The sequence below is a fragment of the Spinacia oleracea genome, chromosome 5 (genome assembly GCF_020520425.1).
Source record: "Spinacia oleracea cultivar Varoflay chromosome 5, BTI_SOV_V1, whole genome shotgun sequence".
NCBI lineage: Eukaryota > Viridiplantae > Streptophyta > Magnoliopsida > Caryophyllales > Amaranthaceae > Spinacia > Spinacia oleracea.
Genome location: NC_079491.1, coordinates 9,418,976 through 9,440,956, shown reverse-complemented (window position 1 = coordinate 9,440,956; position 21,981 = coordinate 9,418,976). Strand labels below are relative to the sequence as shown.

At 37.2% G+C, this 21,981-nt stretch overlaps 2 protein-coding genes across 2 annotated transcripts; both read left to right on the top strand.

Moving 5' to 3' along the window:
- Positions 1-300: 300 nt before the first annotated feature.
- Positions 301-13,449, top strand: LOC110804927 (protein NUCLEAR FUSION DEFECTIVE 4-like). The gene is made up of 3 exons (XM_056829343.1): positions 301-733; positions 11,002-11,033; positions 12,301-13,449. Exons 1-3 carry the CDS (start codon positions 301-303, stop codon positions 13,447-13,449), a joined length of 1,614 nt encoding a protein of 537 aa, XP_056685321.1.
- Positions 13,450-18,789: 5,340 nt separating this feature from the next.
- LOC110804923 (protein NUCLEAR FUSION DEFECTIVE 4-like) lies at positions 18,790-21,908 on the top strand. Its single transcript, XM_022010522.2, has 2 exons — positions 18,790-19,416; positions 20,604-21,908. The coding sequence occupies exons 1-2, from the start codon at positions 18,964-18,966 to the stop codon at positions 21,744-21,746; spliced, it is 1,596 nt and encodes a 531-aa protein (XP_021866214.1). The 5' UTR covers positions 18,790-18,963; the 3' UTR covers positions 21,747-21,908.
- The last annotated feature ends 73 nt before the right edge of the window (positions 21,909-21,981 follow it).

Sequence of the window (21,981 nt, the reverse complement as noted above, 5' to 3'; positions counted from 1 at the left end):
TATATTAGTACACGGCCTCCAAAATGTTAGACGGACCTGGTCTCTTTCCTACACATCCCTTTCCTCCCACCATTACTATCCAAACACACCATCAACACTCTAATTTATTGGCCAGCCCTGCTGTAAGGGCAATATAGGAATGCAAAAAATATTTCAATCAATGTCTCAACCTCCCCCTTACAACTTAACATGATCAAAATAGTTCCCTCTTCCATAAAAGTCAACAAACAGGAGAACATTCCTCCTCCCCACTTCCTAAATTCCTATCCAAACAAACTGTAAGAGTAATATTGTATCAATATGGGCAGTAGTGAAAGATGGATGGCAACAGTGGCAAGCATATGGATACAAGCAATCGTGGGTGGTTCCTATGCCTTCAGTGTATACTCACCTGCTATTAAATCCTCCCAATCCTACGACCAATCCACCCTCGACACCGTGTCCGTCTTCAAAGACATTGGTAGCAATGTAGGTGTCCTTTCTGGCCTCCTGTTCGCCACTGTCACCGCCTCCTCTAGACCTCGCCACTGGCGTTGCTTCCATGGACCCTGGGTGGTCCTCGCGGTGGGTAACATCCAATTCTTTTTGGTTTACTTCTTAATGTGGCTCGCAGTTGTTGGGTTCATCCCTCGGCCTCCTGTACCTCTCATGTGCCTCTTCATGTTCCTAGCTTCCCATGGTCCAACGTTCTTCAGTACTGCCACTGTTGTCACTGAAGGAAATAATGCCCTTGGTCCAAGTATGCATTCTATGTTAAGTCTAATAAATGCGGTTCAGTATTAATTAACAAGTTAATAATTCAGTGAGATCAAGTGAGCTGAATGCCTAGCTAGAGGCCGCTTCAGTTCAAGTGGAATTAATGATATTAATCCACAGCTTACTCTTGACTGAACCCGTAGGGTCACACAAATAGTACGTAAACGGATCAAGTATTTAATGGCATTAAATACTCCATCTATGAATATTCGGAACCGACGGATCTTGGTTTCAGTGGGAGCTAAGATCGTCACAGGCAAGAAATGAATACTCCGGAAACGATGATATTGCCGGAAACGGAAATATGGATCGTATCGGAAATATGAATATTATCCAAGTCGTAGATGTTGCCGGAAACGGAAACATGGTACGTATCGGAAAATATTATTGGAAATGGAAATATTACCAGAATCGGAAATATTGCCGGAAACGGAAATATTGTCAGAATCGGAAATATTACCGGAATCGGAAAATAATTCCGGAAACGGAAATATTAAATATTTGTTCGAAACGGAAATTAATTCCGGAATCGGAAATATTAAATATTGTTCGTATCGGAAATAAATTCCGGAACTGGAAATTTAATCGGAAGCGTATCGTACGAATTAGCATCGGACGAGGCCTGCCGGACGAAGGCCCAGCACGAAGCCGGGCCATCGCCCAGCAAGCACGCGCGCAGCCAAAGCAGCGCCCAGGCCTACCGCAAGGCAGGCCCAGCGCGCGCCAAGGCCACGGATGCGTGGGCCGCGCTGCGTGGGCTGCTGCTCGCACGCGCATGGGCAGCCCTTGTGGCTGCCGTGTGTGTGTGAGTTTGTGCTCATGCGTGATTCCTAAAACTACAAGAGTCAGTGTATGATTAAATTTCTATTCCTAATTGGATAAATTAATTAAATAGAATTCATGTAGGATTCTAATTTCAATTAATTCGTATCCTACTAGGATTACGATTCCTTTTCCATAACTCTATAAATAAAGGCCTAGGGGTCATTATTTATACAACAAGTTTTTAAGTATTCAAAAAAACTAAGATTTTTAAGCAGAAAAATCAGCCAATATTCTTGCCTACCCAACCGAAAATATTAGAACCTTAAGGGCGATTCTAGTTGGTCAATCTTAAGGCGGATCCGGACGTGTTGTGGACTATCTACGGAGGGACGACACTTGGAGTCCTAAAGACTTGTTCTTGTTCGGTTCGGGCGCAGCTAGGGAAGGCACGCAACAAAGAGTATGCATCTAAACTATGCTAAATGATTATGTGTAAATAATATGTTTCCTGGCTTTATGGTTTTTCCGCATGATTTATGAACTGTCATATGAATCATAACCTAACAGTGGTATCACGAGCCCCTTATTATTTTCATAATCTAAATTGCATGAACATGGTTAAATATTACAAATTTGCAAGAATTAAAAGGGGTGATTAATTTTCGTAATTGTTAATTAATTGCAAATTGCGTTTATTTAATTATACGTACGCAGTTTTTCGGCAGTTTCTTCATTACTCATCCGAATTGAGTGATTTTTGTGTCAATTCCGCATGTAAAAGGCATTCTAAAATTTTGACAAAAATAGTATTTTTCTGCCGAACCCAGAATTCTCAAATTCGAAGCCTAACTATGACTTTTCGAAGGTTTTAGTTTTTCGAATGCAAAATTTCGTAAATTTAAGATGTTAAATTAAATATTTGCGATTCTTGTTGATAAATCTTGAATTTTTGATTGACCTACTGCATATGTTTAACAAGTTTGAATGCCTAGTCTTGTTAATTATGCAATCTAATTTGTAATTATGATTAATTTGTTGAAAATTAGAATAATTTAGAATTAATTTGATTTTCATAATTAATTGTAATTTAATTAGAAACCTATGATTAAAAACCACCATAAAAATTGTAAATTTACGATAAATTTTAAATTTTTATGACCTAGACTTGAATCCATAACAATCGGAAATCAATTGGATAATAAATTTTCGATTTTTCGCCCTAAAATTATGAAATTAATAATATTTATTAATTTGTCATTAATTTTAAATATAAATTTTAAAATTTTATGCGATTCGTTCATATAACTTGCACGCACGAAGCAATGGATGCTTCGTGTTACCCTTAAGGGGTGTTGTATAATGCGGGCATGCGACGACGAGCAAGGGAGCTCGTCGCCCGTGCGGCACGAATGCAATGAGCAAGGGCGTAGTGCACGAGCACAAGGCAGCAGCCCTGCCTTGTGTCGTGTGCCACGAGCAATGAACGAATGGGCATGGGCGAAGGGCGAGCCAAGGCAGTCGCGTGTGGGCAGCAAGCGAGCTGCGCCACAACGCGCGCTGCCTCGCCCAGCGAGCGATGGCTCGCGCGCCCAGCGAGCGATGTCGCGCGCCCAGCGAGCGATGTCGCGCGCCCAGCGAGCGATGTCGCGCGCGCGCACTGCGAGCGATAGCTCGCGTGCGATGAGCGCTGGCGCGCGCAGCGAGCACAATGTGTGCGGAGGCTTGCGATAGGGAAGCAGCAGCTATGCGACGAGCGCATGGGCTGCGCGCACATGGCCAGCAATGGCTGTGTGCGTACGGTCCATGGGCGTGCAACGCGTAGGGTGTTTGCGTTACGATTAGATCGTTTTGAATGTTTAATTTGAAAATTTCAGTTCACGTAATTTTAATTGATTTTAAAATTAATAATTTGAATTATTTTCTTGGATTTTAATTTTGAATATTATAATTATAATAAATGTTATTTATTCTAATTATTTTACTAAAATTAAAATCATGAATTAATTTAAATACGACTGAAATTAAATTAAATTTTTGGATTCAATTATAAATTGATATGAGCTTTAAATTTTAATTAAATTTGTATGTTTCCGGTTGGACTAGAAATACATTTTTATGTTTAAAATTGGTAAAGCATATGAATTTATTGGTTTAAGTGGGAGCGTTTTTTAGTCATAAACTCTTGATTAGGTCTACAAATCCTTAAGGTTAAAACAACTTGATTAGAATTAATAAGGACTGAATAATTGGTAGATTATTGGTGCCCTTGATTAATTGCTGCAAATGTTTACGTGATGCATAATGTGTTTTACTAACCAGCTATGTGGGCCATTCATGATAATGAATGGGTGAATGGTATATATTGTATGTGTACTGTTTTGCAGGTTATGAAGTGACTAGTATGGCCCAAATAGGATAGAAAATATGGTCTGCGTACCATTAATTTGAATGTAATTGGTCTAAAGTACCAAAGTTATTTTTCAATTCAAATATGGTCTGCGAACCATCAAATAGTTGTAATTAGTTATAGCTTATCCTATTTGAAGAAAATGGTGCCTCCCACGGAGATTTTCAAGACGGACTTTGAAGTCAAAGCTTCAAGATGAAGTCGGGCCATACTAGATCACAAATATCTTATGCATGTTTTAAGTTATTTATTGTTTTAAATATGTCTTAAAATGCATGAGATCAAAAGCTTGATTATGTTGCATGATTAAGGATTTTAGTTCACTTAAAATCTAACCAACATAGTAAGAGCCTTAAGTTCCAAACTTAAAAATTGAGTTATAAGGTGCCATGCCAAAATATACACTTGCTTGGATATCCTTTACATCAATCTAGTAATAGTTTTCGCTCAGCGAGGTGTTACTTATTGGTCCTAAAGGGGCAAGGTACACAAATAATTGTGAGTACACGTTAGTTTTGGTGAAACTCAACGATATAAGTAAGGAGTCCTTTTATGTCGTGGCAAAATCGATAGGTTTACCTAATAAGTTCTTAGACGTACCTATCAACCAACAGTAGTTTCTAGACTATTAGCAAAAGGCTTTTGCTTACCTAAAATGTTTTAGAATTGAGTCGACAAACTGTGCTTAATTCTTCAATGGTTTTAGGGTCTTGGAATCATTTTATTCACACCTACCGGAACAATAAAATCGAATAAAATGCTAATAACTTGTTTGAATTGCATAGTTGCTTTAATTTCAAGTTATTATTCATGATAAATGTTTAGACTTTGCATGCTTCAATGTATGTTTTAATTATTGTTTATAATTAAATATCTTGCACTGCAATAAATCCTTTTAGAAAGGTAACAGTAAATTTCCTCGATTGGTAGTGAATCCAAGAACGATTCACGGAAATGAGAGAAAGTGAGCAAATTAAAATGTACGTTTCTTTTAGCGACTTTTATGGTTGTTTTCGAATATCAAAATCGAATGGCAAACCAATTGGTGCTTGTGAATTCAAAATACAATGTAGTTTTGAGATCATAAAGCATTGAGTTTAATACGCTCAGCTTTACCAATGGTTAACAACCTAATATCTTTGTCCATTTAATTCTCGAATGAGTCTAGTTCCTAGACATTCGAATAGATCGATGCTTAGAGAACTTTAGAAGCTTCTGGTAAGATCATCCAGTTGAAATATAATGTTCAACATAAATTAAAATGGTAAGAACTTTGTTGTAGTGACATTGGACATGTCTAAACAAAGTATAAAAGTCAACACTAAAGATTCAATTCTTAAGACTATAAGAAAGGGTACAAGAAATAGGAAAACAGAGGAACAAATGAAAGGAATTTACGATTCCGTTTCTACCTATAAATTTATGTTTAAAGAGAAGTGACCTAGCAATCAAACTTCCTTGGTATCATATACCGCTTGAGGTTCTTACTTCGGTAATAACTCAAATAATGGAAGCTAGGATACACTAATGACCTACAAGTGGGAAATGAAGCATGGCAATGCTACATTAGTTGTAGGGTCATCTAGTTTGTTTTAAGTCCTTTCAAAGGCCGGAACTTGATGGCTATCTTGTTCCATAATCAGCATACCTAAATTTCTGCTTCAAACACAGAAAGACTCACATTCAGAAGAACAAAAACAATGCTTGTTTGTTTGTTTATTTGAATGAAATGGTCAATTACTGGTTGAGTCAATATGCTTGATTAAAACAAACAACTCTTTAAAGAACTTTACTAGGTTCAAATCAAACCCTTGATTTGAGTTCCATTAAATCTTTGGCATTGTTGCTTAGACCATATCAACAAGTTAACATTCATAAGCTCTATTTTGATGGACTTTTGAAAGTTGGTTGATTTCTAGGTCAACTTAAGACAAGCTAGTCTTACTTGTTGAAAGTAACAAAGAATATGAACTATTGTTAGAACGCCTAGACGATAGAGTTCAAAGCTAAAGAAAGGTTTTATGACTTTATTATTTCACATGGATTTGAGTGAATATAGGTTTATTTACTCAAATGTGATATAAGTTGAATCTGTTTGGCTAGTTCAAAGATTCAAAAGTATAAAATCCACTTGGCAAGAAATCATAAAGATCTAGGTTAGATCATGTTGATGATTACTTGAGACCAAATATGATCATCAATGATTGTGTGTTGTAATTTCACAATCTAGGTCCATAAGATATGGCATATCTTAGTTGGAATAATCGAAGTCAATTAGTACTTGATTCGATCAATGACGGATCATAAAGACTTTTCCTATAATTTCTAAAACAAAATGCTCAACTACCACCAAACTAAACCAATTTCGTCAAAGCTATTGAAAAGTAATTTCAGAATATCTTTTCATAATATATCTAAAGAGTTCCTAAACTCAGTGGGAGCTTAGTGTTTGTTATTCAACAAACTAAGGCCCAAGTATAGATATATGTTTCATTGTGATTTATTCAAATGAGACACAAGGGTATTGTTTCTACCACGAATTTTTGAGAACATAATGTTTGTTTGCTCGAAATAATGTCCTTTTGGAGATTCGTTTCCAAAATGACAAGTGGGAGAAAATAGACCTCGAAAGTTTTCGAGGCGAACAACAAACATAAACGGACATTCCGGAGGCTTTTCGAAGCGCTTCAGAAAATCCGAACTTATTCTTTAAGGACGTTAGAAGTGGCTTTAAAGAATAGATATCTCTTAGAAGACTTTACGAGTGCTTCAAGGAGAACAGAATATTCAAAGGACTTTCAAGTGGCTATTGATATTCTATTTGTTTGATGTTCTATACCCAAGTAGGCATAGAATTCAAGTCACTGAAACTATGAGATTCTTCTATTAGATAGTGAAGAAACATAGAGATCAGGTCAATGAAACTATGAGATTCTTCTATTAAATAGTGAAGAAACCTACAACTTGCAGTCAAACTATTATCCTGTAGATTAATGAGTTTGTGACTTGTAAGAAAGCTATGACGAAACCTAGATTCCCTAAAATGGTTAAAGGCCATATATAGACTCAAATGTTTTAAATGGTTAGAGGCCATAAAACATACTCAATGTTTTGATGACGAAATTGAAATTTTGTTGATTTGCAAGAATAGGTTCACACCTATTGGTTGCAAGTTTGTTTTAAGGATAAAAACCATCAAACATGGAATTGTGTTCACACACAAAGCTAGATTAGTTGCTAAAGGTTACAAGCAAATTCATGGTGTGAATTGTGTTGAAACCTCATGCATAATCGTAATGCTCAAGTCTATAATTCAAGCAATGATTGCATATTGGTACATATAGCAATTGGATGACAAAACGTATTCCTCAGTCAAATGTTGGAATAAACTATGTACATGGTATGTCATAGGATTTGTGGATCCAAATAAATGCTTGAAAAAGATAGCTAGCTTATGAAATCTAAGTACAGATTTAAGCAAGCAATTGGGAATTAGAAATGTATTTTAGTGAAGCTAATAAGTATTTTAGTTTCATAAAATATACATGATTCTTATAGATATATAAGAAGTTTAGTGGGAGTACTTAAAACTTAATTGGTCCTATGTGTATTACACACATATCTCTCTATTGTGAAATAACATTCAAATGCTAATGACTTAGATTTGAAATTATTTATCAATGATGGACCATGGCGAAACTTAGTACATATTGGGTATTAAGATCTATTTACAAAGATCTTATAATATTGTTTTAGATTAAGTAATGGCATTTACTAAATCAAACACGAAAGTCTCAATTGGAGATATTCGACCCATGTGAATAAATCTAAGTAAAGGATGTTTGAACTATGTATAAGCATTTACTAAGTTAAACATCAAAGAGTCTAAATGAATTCTTAACCTATATTATATGTCAAAGAATTTAGCCGAATTCAGTATCTACTGAAACTAGATAAGCTAAAGTTACATGAATAGAATTCAATTGGGAATTATTCTCCAAAAGAATTTATCATGTATGATATAATATGAGGATCGCCAAAAACGTATCGTATGACTTTAGCCATGACGAACATATACCAATCTCTATTGATCTAAGTAAAGATCAACTAGATTGAGATCAAGAATACTTATGGTACTTGAAAAGGTACATAGGAATAGTTCTTGATTCAAGGAAATAAAGATATGCTAAATATTGATGCTACACGCATAAACACTGGCAAAGGATCAAGCAAGACCCTTTGGAGTTAACCATTGATAAAGACAAGCTATAGAGCATCGTGTTTTGAAAATGGCAACATGGATTGGAGACCATGAGTTGTTGCGTGGGAAATTAAAATAATAATTTCTATGTTCTAAGATATAGTTGGAGAATCTTCCACATATCTATGAACTGCTTGGATAGGTAAATCCAAACAAAGCATCACTAGCAACCTATACAGTTGAAGTAAAAGTAATTATTGCCTAAGAAGCAATAAAACAGGGTTGTTTAAAGTTCTTCACTGAACTTGGGTAGATCACCTATCTGCTGGCTTGATGGTTCTTCATTGAAAAATGCGTGGAACCACTCTTGAAGCAAGAAAAACGTCTGCTAACTTAATGGTTCTTCATTGCAAAATGCGTAGAACCACTAATGTAGTAAGAAAGACTAGATCACATAATAAACAAACTCGAAAAGATCTTATCATCTATCTCGAAGAACATTCGATGAAAAGGATATTAAGATTGGAAAAGCATGATAACTAAACCTATGCAACAAGTGAGAAGCAACACTTACATTGTAGCACTGGAAATCAAGCATAGCTTTGAATTCCATGAATTGTTTTAGAAAATGGGTTTGAGGCCCATGGTTATAAAACATTGGGGTTGAACATTTATCATATATGAAATATATTTTCATATTCCATTTAATCTTGGTTTAGTATTAAATGATGAGTCCCTTCAATTTGACGATATATTCAAGATAGACTGTCAGGACCAGTCCTGTGACTAAGAAATGTCTGTCAAGTGAACTTGAATGTCAAAGATTGAAAATGGTCCCTAATCGGAGTTTTCTATAAAGTTGGACGCATAGAAAACGTTAGACGATTAGAATGCAAGATGACTAGTAGTTCTGTTTCTTGAACTATGTGGACATGGCAATGTCATAATCATTTGCATAGATACTTACTTTGGGAAGACTAGTATCGGACAAGACCTATGAAACTTTACTGTAAGAGATGAAAATCTGTCATGAGTAAATTTCATTAAATTATTAGACACTAAATCCTCAATACCTGAGTGATTTGAGATTACTTGTTTGAGAACTGGTTGCTTTGACGTTGACCAACCGTCGCACCGTAAAAGGAGGCTATAAAGGCAACGCTCAGGTAATCACCTATCAAACGAAGTCTAATCTCAAGATCGCAAGATTGGGATTGTCCTCCCATAAATCGGGATGAGATGCTTAAAAGTTGTACAAGGCCACTCGGAGAGCTAGAAACTGTGAAATGCATGGCCGTGCTCGGATGAATCATAGGCTATGATTATCTGTTTATTTGATCAGTTGAACTCTGAAACCGAGGAACACCTCTGGACATAATAAGGATGACAACTCTTACCTTATGTTCAAGAGCAAGCATCGAGTGACAAAGGAATTAGGAAATGCACACTTGTCCCTAAGGACAAGTGGGAGACTGAAGGAAATAATGCCCTTGGTCCAAGTATGCATTCTATGTTAAGTCTAATAAATGCGGTTCAGTATTAATTAACAAGTTAATAATTCAGTGAGATCAAGTGAGCTGAATGCCTAGCTAGAGGCCGCTTCAGTTCAAGTGGAATTAATGATATTAATCCACAGCTTACTCTTGACTGAACCCGTAGGGTCACACAAATAGTACGTAAACGGATCAAGTATTTAATGGCATTAAATACTCCATCTATGAATATTCGGAACCGACGGATCTTGGTTTCAGTGGGAGCTAAGATCGTCACAGGCAAGAAATGAATACTCCGGAAACGATGATATTGCCGGAAACGGAAATATGGATCGTATCGGAAATATGAATATTATCCAAGTCGTAGATGTTGCCGGAAACGGAAACATGGTACGTATCGGAAAATATTATTGGAAATGGAAATATTACCAGAATCGGAAATATTGCCGGAAACGGAAATATTGTCAGAATCGGAAATATTACCGGAATCGGAAAATAATTCCGGAAACGGAAATATTAAATATTTGTTCGAAACGGAAATTAATTCCGGAATCGGAAATATTAAATATTGTTCGTATCGGAAATAAATTCCGGAACTGGAAATTTAATCGGAAGCGTATCGTACGAATTAGCATCGGACGAGGCCTGCCGGACGAAGGCCCAGCACGAAGCCGGGCCATCGCCCAGCAAGCACGCGCGCAGCCAAAGCAGCGCCCAGGCCTACCGCAAGGCAGGCCCAGCGCGCGCCAAGGCCACGGATGCGTGGGCCGCGCTGCGTGGGCTGCTGCTCGCACGCGCATGGGCAGCCCTTGTGGCTGCCGTGTGTGTGTGAGTTTGTGCTCATGCGTGATTCCTAAAACTACAAGAGTCAGTGTATGATTAAATTTCTATTCCTAATTGGATAAATTAATTAAATAGAATTCATGTAGGATTCTAATTTCAATTAATTCGTATCCTACTAGGATTACGATTCCTTTTCCATAACTCTATAAATAAAGGCCTAGGGGTCATTATTTATACAACAAGTTTTTAAGTATTCAAAAAAACTAAGATTTTTAAGCAGAAAAATCAGCCAATATTCTTGCCTACCCAACCGAAAATATTAGAACCTTAAGGGCGATTCTAGTTGGTCAATCTTAAGGCGGATCCGGACGTGCTGTGGACTATCTACGGAGGGACGACACTTGGAGTCCTAAAGACTTGTTCTTGTTCGGTTCGGGCGCAGCTAGGGAAGGCACGCAACAAAGAGTATGCATCTAAACTATGCTAAATGATTATGTGTAAATAATATGTTTCCTGGCTTTATGGTTTTTCCGCATGATTTATGAACTGTCATATGAATCATAACCTAACAGTCACTGGTGTACTGAATTTTGCAGATTACAGTGGGACTATTGTGGGGATCATGAAGGTAAACTCATTCTTTTTATAATCATAAGTAAGCTTTTAATGTGCTTTTACATATGGGGAAATCTTGTGCTGGATCACTGGTTGGCCTTTATTAGATTTTGCAATTACTTGAATTTTCCTCTTCTGGAACTTTTACGCAACAGACAAGAAAAGACACCTACATAACTACGAATGTCAAAACACAGGAGAAAATATCCTAAGGTTCCACAGTACTAGATGAGAGGAAAAACATCCCCACCTAGTCCCTAGACATCATATCAACTCAGTAACTCACCACCCCAAAATATATTTAAATTAGGGTCGATCAATTTAAGGTGTAAGGTAGTGTGTGTAGTATATGTGTCAAGTTGCAAGATGATCATGCACAACACACGCCACGGCAACAAATTCAATTGTCGATACCCCATGTGGTGAGTGTCTAGTACGCACCACTTGTGCTTATATGCACTTAAGCGTATAATAGACTAAATAGATAACCAAATAAACCAATAACAACTCCGATACCAATGGTGTAAGAATATCTGTCAAAGAATGATGAATATTGTTCTAAAACCTTCTACTGGACTCTGTTTATTCAAAATACAAAAGGCGGTGCTTATGCTGAAAAATCACATAATTCTGGAGAGGCATAAATTTAGGGGAAAAACGCTTAACATTAGATATCTTATTAGAGAAATTAACCCAAAAGAATGCCAGAAAAATTTGGAAGTTTCTTGAAAACAACACCACCAGCTTCTTTTAGTAGATTACTAGTGGTCCAACCTGAATATAAGCCTAGTGGACTAGTGGTCCAATCTGACCTTAGGAGTCTAGGACCTTGATCATTTAGTACATTGGTACCCCACAGGCATACAAACTCTCCTTTGATTGATCACTCCCAACAAGCGAAAGGATATACTTATCCAGATTCCAGCCAAAGTGGCCAGCAATTTCGGCAGAGATATGACCTAAGGCCAGTATAAGCTCGGCTGAATATAATGAAAGCTACCAGCAACTTCCGCAATAAAATTTAAGGCTAAATATTCCTGGGACAGAATTGTGTTCACAACACAACAAGGATGGCAGGACCACAATCCAAACAAAAATCTACTAATACTAAAAACAGGGACCTCAATCACATGGCAAAGCGTGTGAGATACCCCTTTAGGACACTAGAAATTTTCTTAAATAAATATAAATTTGTTATTGGTTGTGCATATTTATGACTTTTCTTATCTTTCAATGTTGAGTGAACAATATTGAGTAGTATTTTTCATTAATATGGCCAGGGATTTCTTGGACTTACTGGAGCAATCTTAATCCAAATCTATCAAGCATTTTTCAATGGCAACCAGAGCAACTTCATCCTAATGCTGGCTTTGTTGCCAACTACAGTCACTTTCTCACTAATGTGCTTGGTGAAAATCTGCCCAGGAAGCGGATACAATGACAAAAAGCACCTGAATCGCTTCTCTATAATTTCCTTGATACTGGCTGCATTTCTTATGATCACCATAATATTGGAGAATGTAATTGAGTTCCCTCAATGGGGACGCCTCGTTGCACTGATAGTTCTTTTTATGTTGCTTGGTTCACCTCTTAAAATTGCTCTAGAAGCTATTAGCACTGAAAAATCGGACACACTGCTTGTGGAAAGGGAACCATTACTCGACAGTATTTACTTGAATGAACCTGAGAAATCTGTGGATGGGAAGGATGAGGAAAGCAATGAATTATCTAGGACTTTAAATGACATTCTACCAGCCGAAGAAAACATGGATATCATAAAGGCTATGCAGAGCTTGAACTTTTGGTTGTTGTTTGTTTCTATGTCATGCGGAATGGGTTCAGGGCTTGCTACCATAAACAATCTCAGCCAGATAGGGCAATCACTGGGTTATGATACAGTGAAGATCAATACTCTGATTTCTCTATGGTCAATATGGAATTTCCTAGGTCATTTTGGAGCAGGGTACATATCTGATGTATTACTGCGCCAAAAAGGATGGACACGGCCATTGATGGTTGCAATCACTCAAGCAACTATGATTGCAGGGCATCTCATAATTTCTCTGGGTTTCTCGGGGAATTTGTACATTGGAACTACCCTGGTTGGGATATGTTATGGTGCTCAGTGGGGTCTAATGCCCACTATTACTGCAGAGATATTTGGTGTGAAGCACATGGGTACCATATTCAATACCATCGGTATAGCAAGTCCCATTGGAACTTACATCCTCTCCGTACGGGTGATTGGACATATTTATGACAAACATGCAGGGGAGGACAATTCTTGCTATGGGGTTCATTGTTTCATGGTATCCTTCTTTATCCTGGCATCTGTTAGCTTTTTGGGATTTCTTATTTCTCTGACATTGTTCTTCAGGACAAAGGAATTTTACAAGTCTGTTGTGCTAAAAAGATTACGTTTTCGTTGAAACATAAAATCTTTGATAGTTTATGTATTAATATATCCTCTCATTCCCAGGAAATAAAAGGGGTTTGTTGTACGAGTCACATGTCAGAATGCAAGTTTCTTAACATTTGCATAACTGTTTGTACAAGATTGCACAAGAATATAAAAAAAAGGGGGCAATGTCAACTTTACAAAAGAGCATCCACGAAAATATAACTACAAACTAACCACTTATTTATTGCTTGAGTTGACTAGATTTGTGTCAAATGCGAGCACGATTACAAATCAAAAATGGCACTCTGTTATGAATGCATCACTTGAAAAAGGAAAAACTAAAGCACGCTACTAAAGCAGGGCTTTCAAGAGGAGTAGGGGAAGGAATAATAAATTTCCAAATAGCATAAACATAGAAAGCTAACCTCAATTGCTTAGCACCTGCTGCCTGATATCCTCAAGAGTTTCCAGTTCGTCCTCCGCGATATGGTACTTCAGTCAAGCATGAGATAGGAATCAGACATTATGTGTAATTAGCTGAGAACTACACAAGAAAAAACAAAAATCGCATAAGAAGCCAACTTCAAGAGTGCACGATCCAATAGCACAATGCTGCTTTATACTTGTATGTATCCTAGTTGCAAATTCGATAGAAATGGAAACAAAAAGGCAAACAAAAGTATCTACGAAGTATTAAATTGATGGACCTACTACTATTATTGCATTGGAAATCACTAGTTCTTTTAAACCAAAAACGTGAAAATTACTAACAGAAGAAACCAAATAGATATCCTCGGCAGTAGCACTAAACTGATGCACCTAGCTGCTCACTAATCTTCAAGCCTATTCTGAAATGTCAATAGATTTTCAAACCTACTTTGAATTGTCAATAGATTTTGTCCAAGTTGAATTTGTTAGCCAGCAAGCAGTTCTGCAGATGCAAATCTTCATCAAGCAAATGTATGAGTAATTTTTAGAGCCAATAGAAATTCTAAGGTAGTAAAAAATGACAAGAAATAACAACCCCCCTACTCCTCCTCCTTGATTTTCTCGAAGAACGTTGTAAGTATCCAACTGTTGCCGTAACTCTCCCGCCTCTATAATCGAATTACTTATGTAGCACTGGAAGACTTACAAGATCCATCTCAAGTGAATGTCAACAACTTGCTCCGTTGATGATTGTCAATTCAGATAATTGAGTTTTCAATACATCTTCCTTCACCTCAGCAGTCATAACAACATCAATCTATTTTTCATACAAAAATATGTTTTCTTCTTCCAAGTTGTCAACCCATTTTTGTCCTAAACGATTCAGCCTCATTTATCTTCTCCTACAACAAGTCAGACAAAAATTGGTGTCTCAACCTTAAACTTTCCAAAGATTGAACTGCAAGCATCTCTTTCGACTCCAGAAACTCCCTCTCCATAAAGAGTTACTCCTTTTCCTTCCACTATTTCCAATATCTTCTCCGCTTCTTCCTTCTCTCTCTTCAACACCCAGACTTGTGCATCCAAAAATAAAATGTTTCCATCACCTCTGCCCTCATCTGAGTCAACTCAGCCTTCAAATTTCTTTCTTATGCCACCATAACCATAGCTCTATGATTTCAGCTCCTACTAGAAAAACAAGAACTCCAATAGATACCAAAATAAACAGATGAACAAGCAGTAAGGCTTTGTACAAATCCCCGGCAAAACCAACACTAAGGACATGCTTGGATTGAGGGTAATTCAATTAAGGGGTAATAAAAGTCAAACAAAGGTAATTGAAGGTGATGATGAGGGGGTGAAGTGGTGGCAAAGGGAACAAGCTAGTGTTGGCAAAAAGAAAATAAAAGGAAAGGGGGAACAAATACCCTTATCATGGGGGAATAGTTACCCACCATCCCACTAGGGTGGTTATTACCCTCATTTGGGGGGTAATGACTTCCTCCCTTCCTCCCTTCTCTTCACAACACCACTGCTACCACAACTTCTCATCACAATACCACCTCACCACCCTCCTTGCAACCACCTCAATTCACCTTCATTGTCCTTTTATTATGGTAGTTTGACTTTTATTACCCCCATAATCAATTACACCCAATCCAAACGTGCCCTAAGAGTAAGGTTTTAGAAGCAATACTTTGTGCCAACTTAGTAAAACCTAAAGATAATAAGAATTTGGGTATAAGAGCACGTCTAAATGCAGTATATTTCATTCAGCGGTTCACCTTCTTTCTTGTCCATCTTTCTGTAAGTTAAAACTCAGACAAAGCTCCAGGAATTTTAGCAAGGTTTCCCAAACCAACGAATAAAAAACTAGCCGAAAATTCGAAAACATTTTTCCCACATAAACTGGTAATAGAACAGTATAGAACCAAAATCACCCTTCACATTTTTGCATTAAAATTCTAACAACACTATGCTGCTTCAACATCCACACAATAAAAACACTAAGAAATTGTACATCAATGGACCCAAACATTTATTAGAAACCCTCAATGTTACCAAATTAATGAAAAACCCTGCAGTTACATATGATGACATCACTGATAACCATAAATTACACTGTAAAAAACAATATAATTCAAAACAAACTGGCGCGCAAAAAAACATCTGAAATTGATCGTCTAGACATCAATTCTCAAGTTATGCACTATGATTTTCTTGTTTCCAGTCGATTTAACAATCATAATTTAAGAAATCGAAAATCGGACACGAAGTTCAGAGAATTATATATGGAATCCCTAACTTTGTACAATTCAATTAGAAAGACAAGTTGAGAAATATTACCATGATATTTGAGGTTATCGGCTTATCGCGATAGAGAAAGAACAGACAATTGCAGAATCAATTGGTGAAGAAGAGAGAATGGAAGGGATGAAGTTAGTTGAATTAGGGATTTCAAATTTGCAATTTAGGATTTCCATTTTTTTTACAAACATGTGATTTTCAATTGGGGAAGATCCGTTTAGGCGGGAGTGTCGATCTCCAGGGGCATGATGAGCCCGTGAGAGAAAAATAGTGCAATGTGAGTGTCGCCCGCGATGCCCGGTGTTAACGCAAACAACAACGTGTCGTGCGGCTCGTGCCGCCATTTCTAAATGTTACTACTATGTTGTTTTTTTAAAAAAAAAAAGGAAACTGATATGTTGGGGTATGAAGGGTTGTAGTGAATTAATGTTGACTTTTCAACAACTACAATTTGGTTTAGGCATAATTCATAACTGTATAACTCAATGATTCACCATGCATGATTATGTATCGTGTGATGTCATTTTTGTCTCATACATAATTTTTTCACGTGGATCGTGGTGTGCCGTGTACCTCGACCTGCGGATGGCAAATGAAATCTTAACATTGTTTCATTGTGTAGGAAGATAAAAGTTCATATGATGACTTAGAGGTGATACTATGCAAAACTAATTATGCATTTCATGTCATTTAGAAGTTAGAAGTTTTATTTGAAATTACGTAAAACCATTGGTTAGTATAATTCACAGATTTTGAAGTAGTTGAGATTAGATTTCGTTAGTTTGGATTCTAGTGAAAATAGTATTGTTGCGATTCAATGTAGTGCATTTTAGTTTTTTCTAAAGGTGGCAACCAAGTCTTTCGATTCGAACTCGAGTCATAATAAAATAAGGATACTTTTGATTCAAGTATGGGTTGGAATTTGTCCATTCAAGTCTAGTAAATTTGGGGTTATATGGTCCAATATAAATAGTAAATATATCATACTGTGAATTTGAAATGATGGCCCAAATATGACCAACCCTTCATGTCGATGTGTCAGTACTCAGTTGTGTTGAGCTTAGAGCCTTAGACCAAATTTCGCTTATTTTGTTACAGTATGTCAACTTGTTGGGTCGTGCTTTATCCAACAAACTGTAACTTATAACCCGGCATACACAATAGTTAATGTGTTGTGCCACGTGGGCCATGTCTTCAATTGATTGCTTGAGCTCGGCTCCAACGCTAACCCTTCAAGATATTTGAGATTAGCTAGCTCGCCTTAAACGTGCTCGTTTAAATTTTTGGTCAATTAAATCCACGTTCATCCAAGATCATATCATATTTCTTATTTATAAGAAAGCTTTATACACACTAGTTATTGAATTCAAAACATCAACTTTTAGTCAATCGACGGTCTTTTCCATTACAACAGGTGCATCACATCTTTATAAAAAAGTTTCAGATCTAATAAATTTAGATAAGTTTAAAATGTTGCAATCAGGTTCTATTAGGTCAATAAGTTTACTCTCTCACTCCCGTGCAATTAGGTGTGACCATGCCCTATCGGACTATCATGTCAATCAAGTTTGATTAGGTCCTATCAAATTATTCAGTTTCAATAAGTTCAAGTTTTATCCGCGCAAAGAGAACATCCTAAATACAGAGGGTACTCCATTAGTCCATTACTATAAAACATATTAGGTGCATCGGGTGTACGGTGCACCCTCTCACATTTTCCCTTTATTGGGTGATGAGAAAGTGTGAGGGGATCATCCAAGGGTACAAAAATACCATTGGGTGCACGGTGCACTCGTGTGCGCCTAATAATTTTCACATTTATATGCCATATTGCTTTAGTTTAATGTTCAATTAATCTATACTATTATTAAATCTCCAAAACAAAGCATGTTAACTAAGTATAGTAGAAAGCTTACCATCTTAACTAAGTAGTTATGCCTTTTAACTCTACTTAAATATATTTAACTTGGATATGATTAGTGTGTATTTATACTATTTTTTCACACGTGTTATGTTATTTGATAATTTTCACAACATAGTGATTGTAAGAAAATGAAATTTTGTTACCATTATTGAAAATGATTTCGATTAATTCCTACATCTTTAATTTGTCCATTTTCACATATAATAGAGCATGTTATTTCATTCGTTAGTCAACAATTGTGTTAGCATATACTACGTGGATCATAACATATATACAAATACTAACAACCCAAAAAGGATTAAGAATAATATTACTAAAAAAGATACGTAGTACTATGTACAAATGTACAATGACAAATCTCGGACACTATTATGAGGGGGACCAGAAGAAGAATTAAGCAATATAATATGCAAAATATATACAATTGTATACAAATTTTAGTTTTCACAAAAAAAAAATACAAATTTTAGAGAGAGCTGTAAATAAAAATACACTACAATTTTTTTTTCGCGCGCGGGCCTACCCGTGTCATATAGAACATCAGCCACAGACTATGTACAACACACCACATCCAAATAAAATAAACAATTTTCGGATAGTTATTAAAAAAAAAAGGGTCAAACTGACCTACCAACACGGGTAAACAGAGCGTAGAAAAATACTTTATATACTCCGTAGTATTCAACGTTGTAATACGGGCATCCGAGAGTCCGAGACTAACGGTTTGACGAGAGACTAGCCATTTTCCGCCAATGACAGTAGGACACTGCACCAAATACTCTCCCAATGAGAATGGAAGAAAGTATCATACCAATCAACATCAATGGACTGATTGATTCCCCTTCCAGCCAACCAGAAGGTAAAGATTGAAAGCCCACAAAAATGGAGATGATGAACAACAAATGGGTATCAACAGTAGCAAGCATATGGATCCAATCCATCAGTGGCACACCATCCACCTTTGGAATTTACTCTCCTGTCCTCAAATCCTCGCAAGGTTATTCCCAAACTACCCTTGACACTGTTGCCCTTTTCAAGGACTTGGGCGCCAACGTCGGCATCCTCGCCGGCGTTCTCTATGCCAGCACCGCCTATCGCCGCTCTTTCTTTGGTGGGCCCAAAGTTGCTATATTTGCTGGGGCCGTCCAATGCTTTGCTGGCTATTTCTTGATTTGGTTGACGGTGGCCGGGGTTATTTACCGGCCACCGGTTGCGGTGGTATGTTTGTTCTTGTTCTTGGCTGGACATGCTATGCCGTTTTTTAATACGGCGGATGTGGTTACTGCTGTTCATAATTTCCGGGATTATAGTGGCACTGCTGTTGGTATTATGAAGGTCAACAACCCTCTATTTCTTTTGTTTTAGCCTCTATATAATTTTATTGATTAAATTGAGTTATTTATTTTGTGTGTGCGGGGATAAACTATAAGGGCATTATAAATTACAAACGGGGAGGAGAATTCGAACCTGGATTAATCGAGTTGTTGTGGTCTTATATTTTGTTCAAGTATATGTGTGCTCGTGCAAATAAGCCATAATGGCATTACAAATTACTAAATGGGGAGGGGATCCAAACCTGTATTAATTGAGTTGATGTGAACTTGTGATCATATATTCTGTTTTAGTATTTGTGTGTGCGCGCGCGCAAATAAGCCACAATGGCATTACAAATTACTAACGAGGAAGGGGATTAGTACTGGATTAATTGAGTTGTGATTAATATTCTATTTTAGTATTTGTGCGTGTGTGCAAATAAGCCATAATAGCATTACAAATTACAAATGGGAAGGGGGATTCAAACCTGGATTAATGGAGTTGTTTTGATCATATTTTTTGTTTTAGCTCGCGCAAAAATAAGCCATAATGGCATATGATAATTGAGTATGGTTAAAATTTGCATGCTATTTTATTGATCATGAGATTTGGCATTCTGTGGGCGCCCTGGCCGAGTGGCCGGTATGATTGGCCTCCACCCATAAGTCCATAAAGGAAAAGTAATAGGCTACATTTCTGTTTTGGATCGTGCCTGAAATAATAGGCAGGTCACCTTATAGATTTAGTAAGTTTAATGTCAAACTTATACATAGTGGCCATTTACCAGGAGAATTCCATGTATGTCTTAAGATTGTCTCGCTCTTCCTGCGTATTTGGCCAGCCATAAGGGTAGACCAAACGTCTTGCTCGAAATTGTACTCTAAAGTGTAAAGTGAAGTGGGTTAGAGTGTCTTGTGGCATTAAGGCCATGTGGTTTTCTTTCTTTACAGAAGGAAAATGTTTTTTACCCTTGAAATTACTACAGAGATTTTAAAAATTTAAAACGCCTGAGTATGGTGTTAAGCAATCATAACCCTTGTCTTATGATCACTGTGAGCAGTTATCAGGATGAATTCTCAACAAGGTCTTCATTGTACTTGTTTGCGTTTTTTTTTTCCTCTTCCTATTTTAAGCTTATGATTATCAAAGTAATCCATCTGTTTATCACTTGGGTTGAAGTCTAAGATGATTAGATTTGTTTGTTTCAGGGTTTTCTGGGTCTGAGCGCAGCAATGTTAATCCAGCTTTACCGAACCATATTCCCTGGAAATCCTGCCTCATTTCTTCTGATGGTGTCCCTGTTGTCTACAATTAACCCATTACTACTCATGTGGTTTGTGAAAATCTATGACACAAATGCTGGAGATGAGAAACGGCATCTTAACAACTTCTCATGGGTAGTTGTAGTAGTTTCAGCATATCTAGTGGTTGTTATCGTCTTGGAAAATGTAATCACTGTACAGTTATTAGCACATATCCTCATTGTTATTGTGCTGCTACTCTTGCTTGCCTCACCCCTGTGGATTGCCCTTAGAGCTCAGCAGAACATATCCTCTGAAAAGATACATGAGAGAGAAGATGATCTTGACTATCAGAGGCTGTCAGATCAGATAGAGCAGGATACAGAATCTATTAACAGGCCATCGGAGTTGGAAGGACACTTCAATTTGTTCCAAGCTATGAGGACTGTGAATTTCTGGCTTCTATTTTTGGCTACAGCGTGTGCGCTTGGCTCAGGACTAGCAACATTGAACAACCTCACCCAAATTGGAGAAGCTCTCAGTTATACACCTTTGGAAACTACAACTCTTATCTCATTGTGGAGTATTTGGAATTCCCTTGGACGATTTGGGGGTGGATATGTATCTGACTACATCCTTCATACGAAAGGATGGGCGAGGCCTCTTTTCATGGCTGGTAGTCTGGCAATCATGAGTGTTGGGCATTTGGTGATTGCTTCTGGTATGCCTGGGTGTCTTTATGCTGGGTCGATTTTGGTGGGGATTTGTTATGGGTCGCAGCTCTCTTTGATGCCAACAATTGCTTCTGAGTTATTCGGGGTTGTAAATATGGGAACCATATTCAATACTATTACTATAGCTGGCCCTCTTGGGTCATACATTCTCTCTGTTAGGGTGGTTGGTTATATATATGATAAAGAAACATCCGGTGAAGATAATACTTGTTTGGGTGTACATTGCTTTATGCTGTCTTTTTTAATCATGGCAGCTGTTACTTTTCTGGGATCTCTCTTTGCTGTGGGATTGTCTATGAGGACTAGAAGCTATTATGAGCGCGTTATATGTAGGAGGTTTCTACAAACCCGAACTCAGCAAGGAAGCCAGATATGACCAGGAGATTGGTCTTTCTGAAACTGCGCTCCATAACAATGTATGATCCTTGTTCTTTCTTTGCTGTTAGAAATTCTGAATTCCATTGACACTAAAGGGTTCTCAGGTTATGTATTCTTGTATATACGAATTGGGAAAATATATGACATATTCTTTTGTCAACTTCTGCATTGATACGATACACTTTCATAGTGGTGTTAATATGCTGCAATAACTCGCTCTTTTTATCGAAAGT

What these genes read in the sequence shown, in the direction of transcription:
- LOC110804927 (XM_056829343.1), top strand. Translation starts at nt 301, where the DNA reads ATGGGCAGTAGTGAAAGATGGATGGCAACAGTGGCAAGCATATGGATA. An exon ending in TGAAGGAAATAATGCCCTTG is followed by an intron (nt 734 to 11,001) that starts GTCCAAGTATGC and finishes TGAATTTTGCAG; the next exon opens with ATTACAGTGGGACTATTGTG. An exon ending in CTATTGTGGGGATCATGAAG is followed by an intron (nt 11,034 to 12,300) that starts GTAAACTCATTC and finishes TAATATGGCCAG; the next exon opens with GGATTTCTTGGACTTACTGG.
- LOC110804923 (XM_022010522.2), top strand. Translation starts at nt 18,964, where the DNA reads ATGGAGATGATGAACAACAAATGGGTATCAACAGTAGCAAGCATATGG. An exon ending in CTGCTGTTGGTATTATGAAG is followed by an intron (nt 19,417 to 20,603) that starts GTCAACAACCCT and finishes TGTTTGTTTCAG; the next exon opens with GGTTTTCTGGGTCTGAGCGC.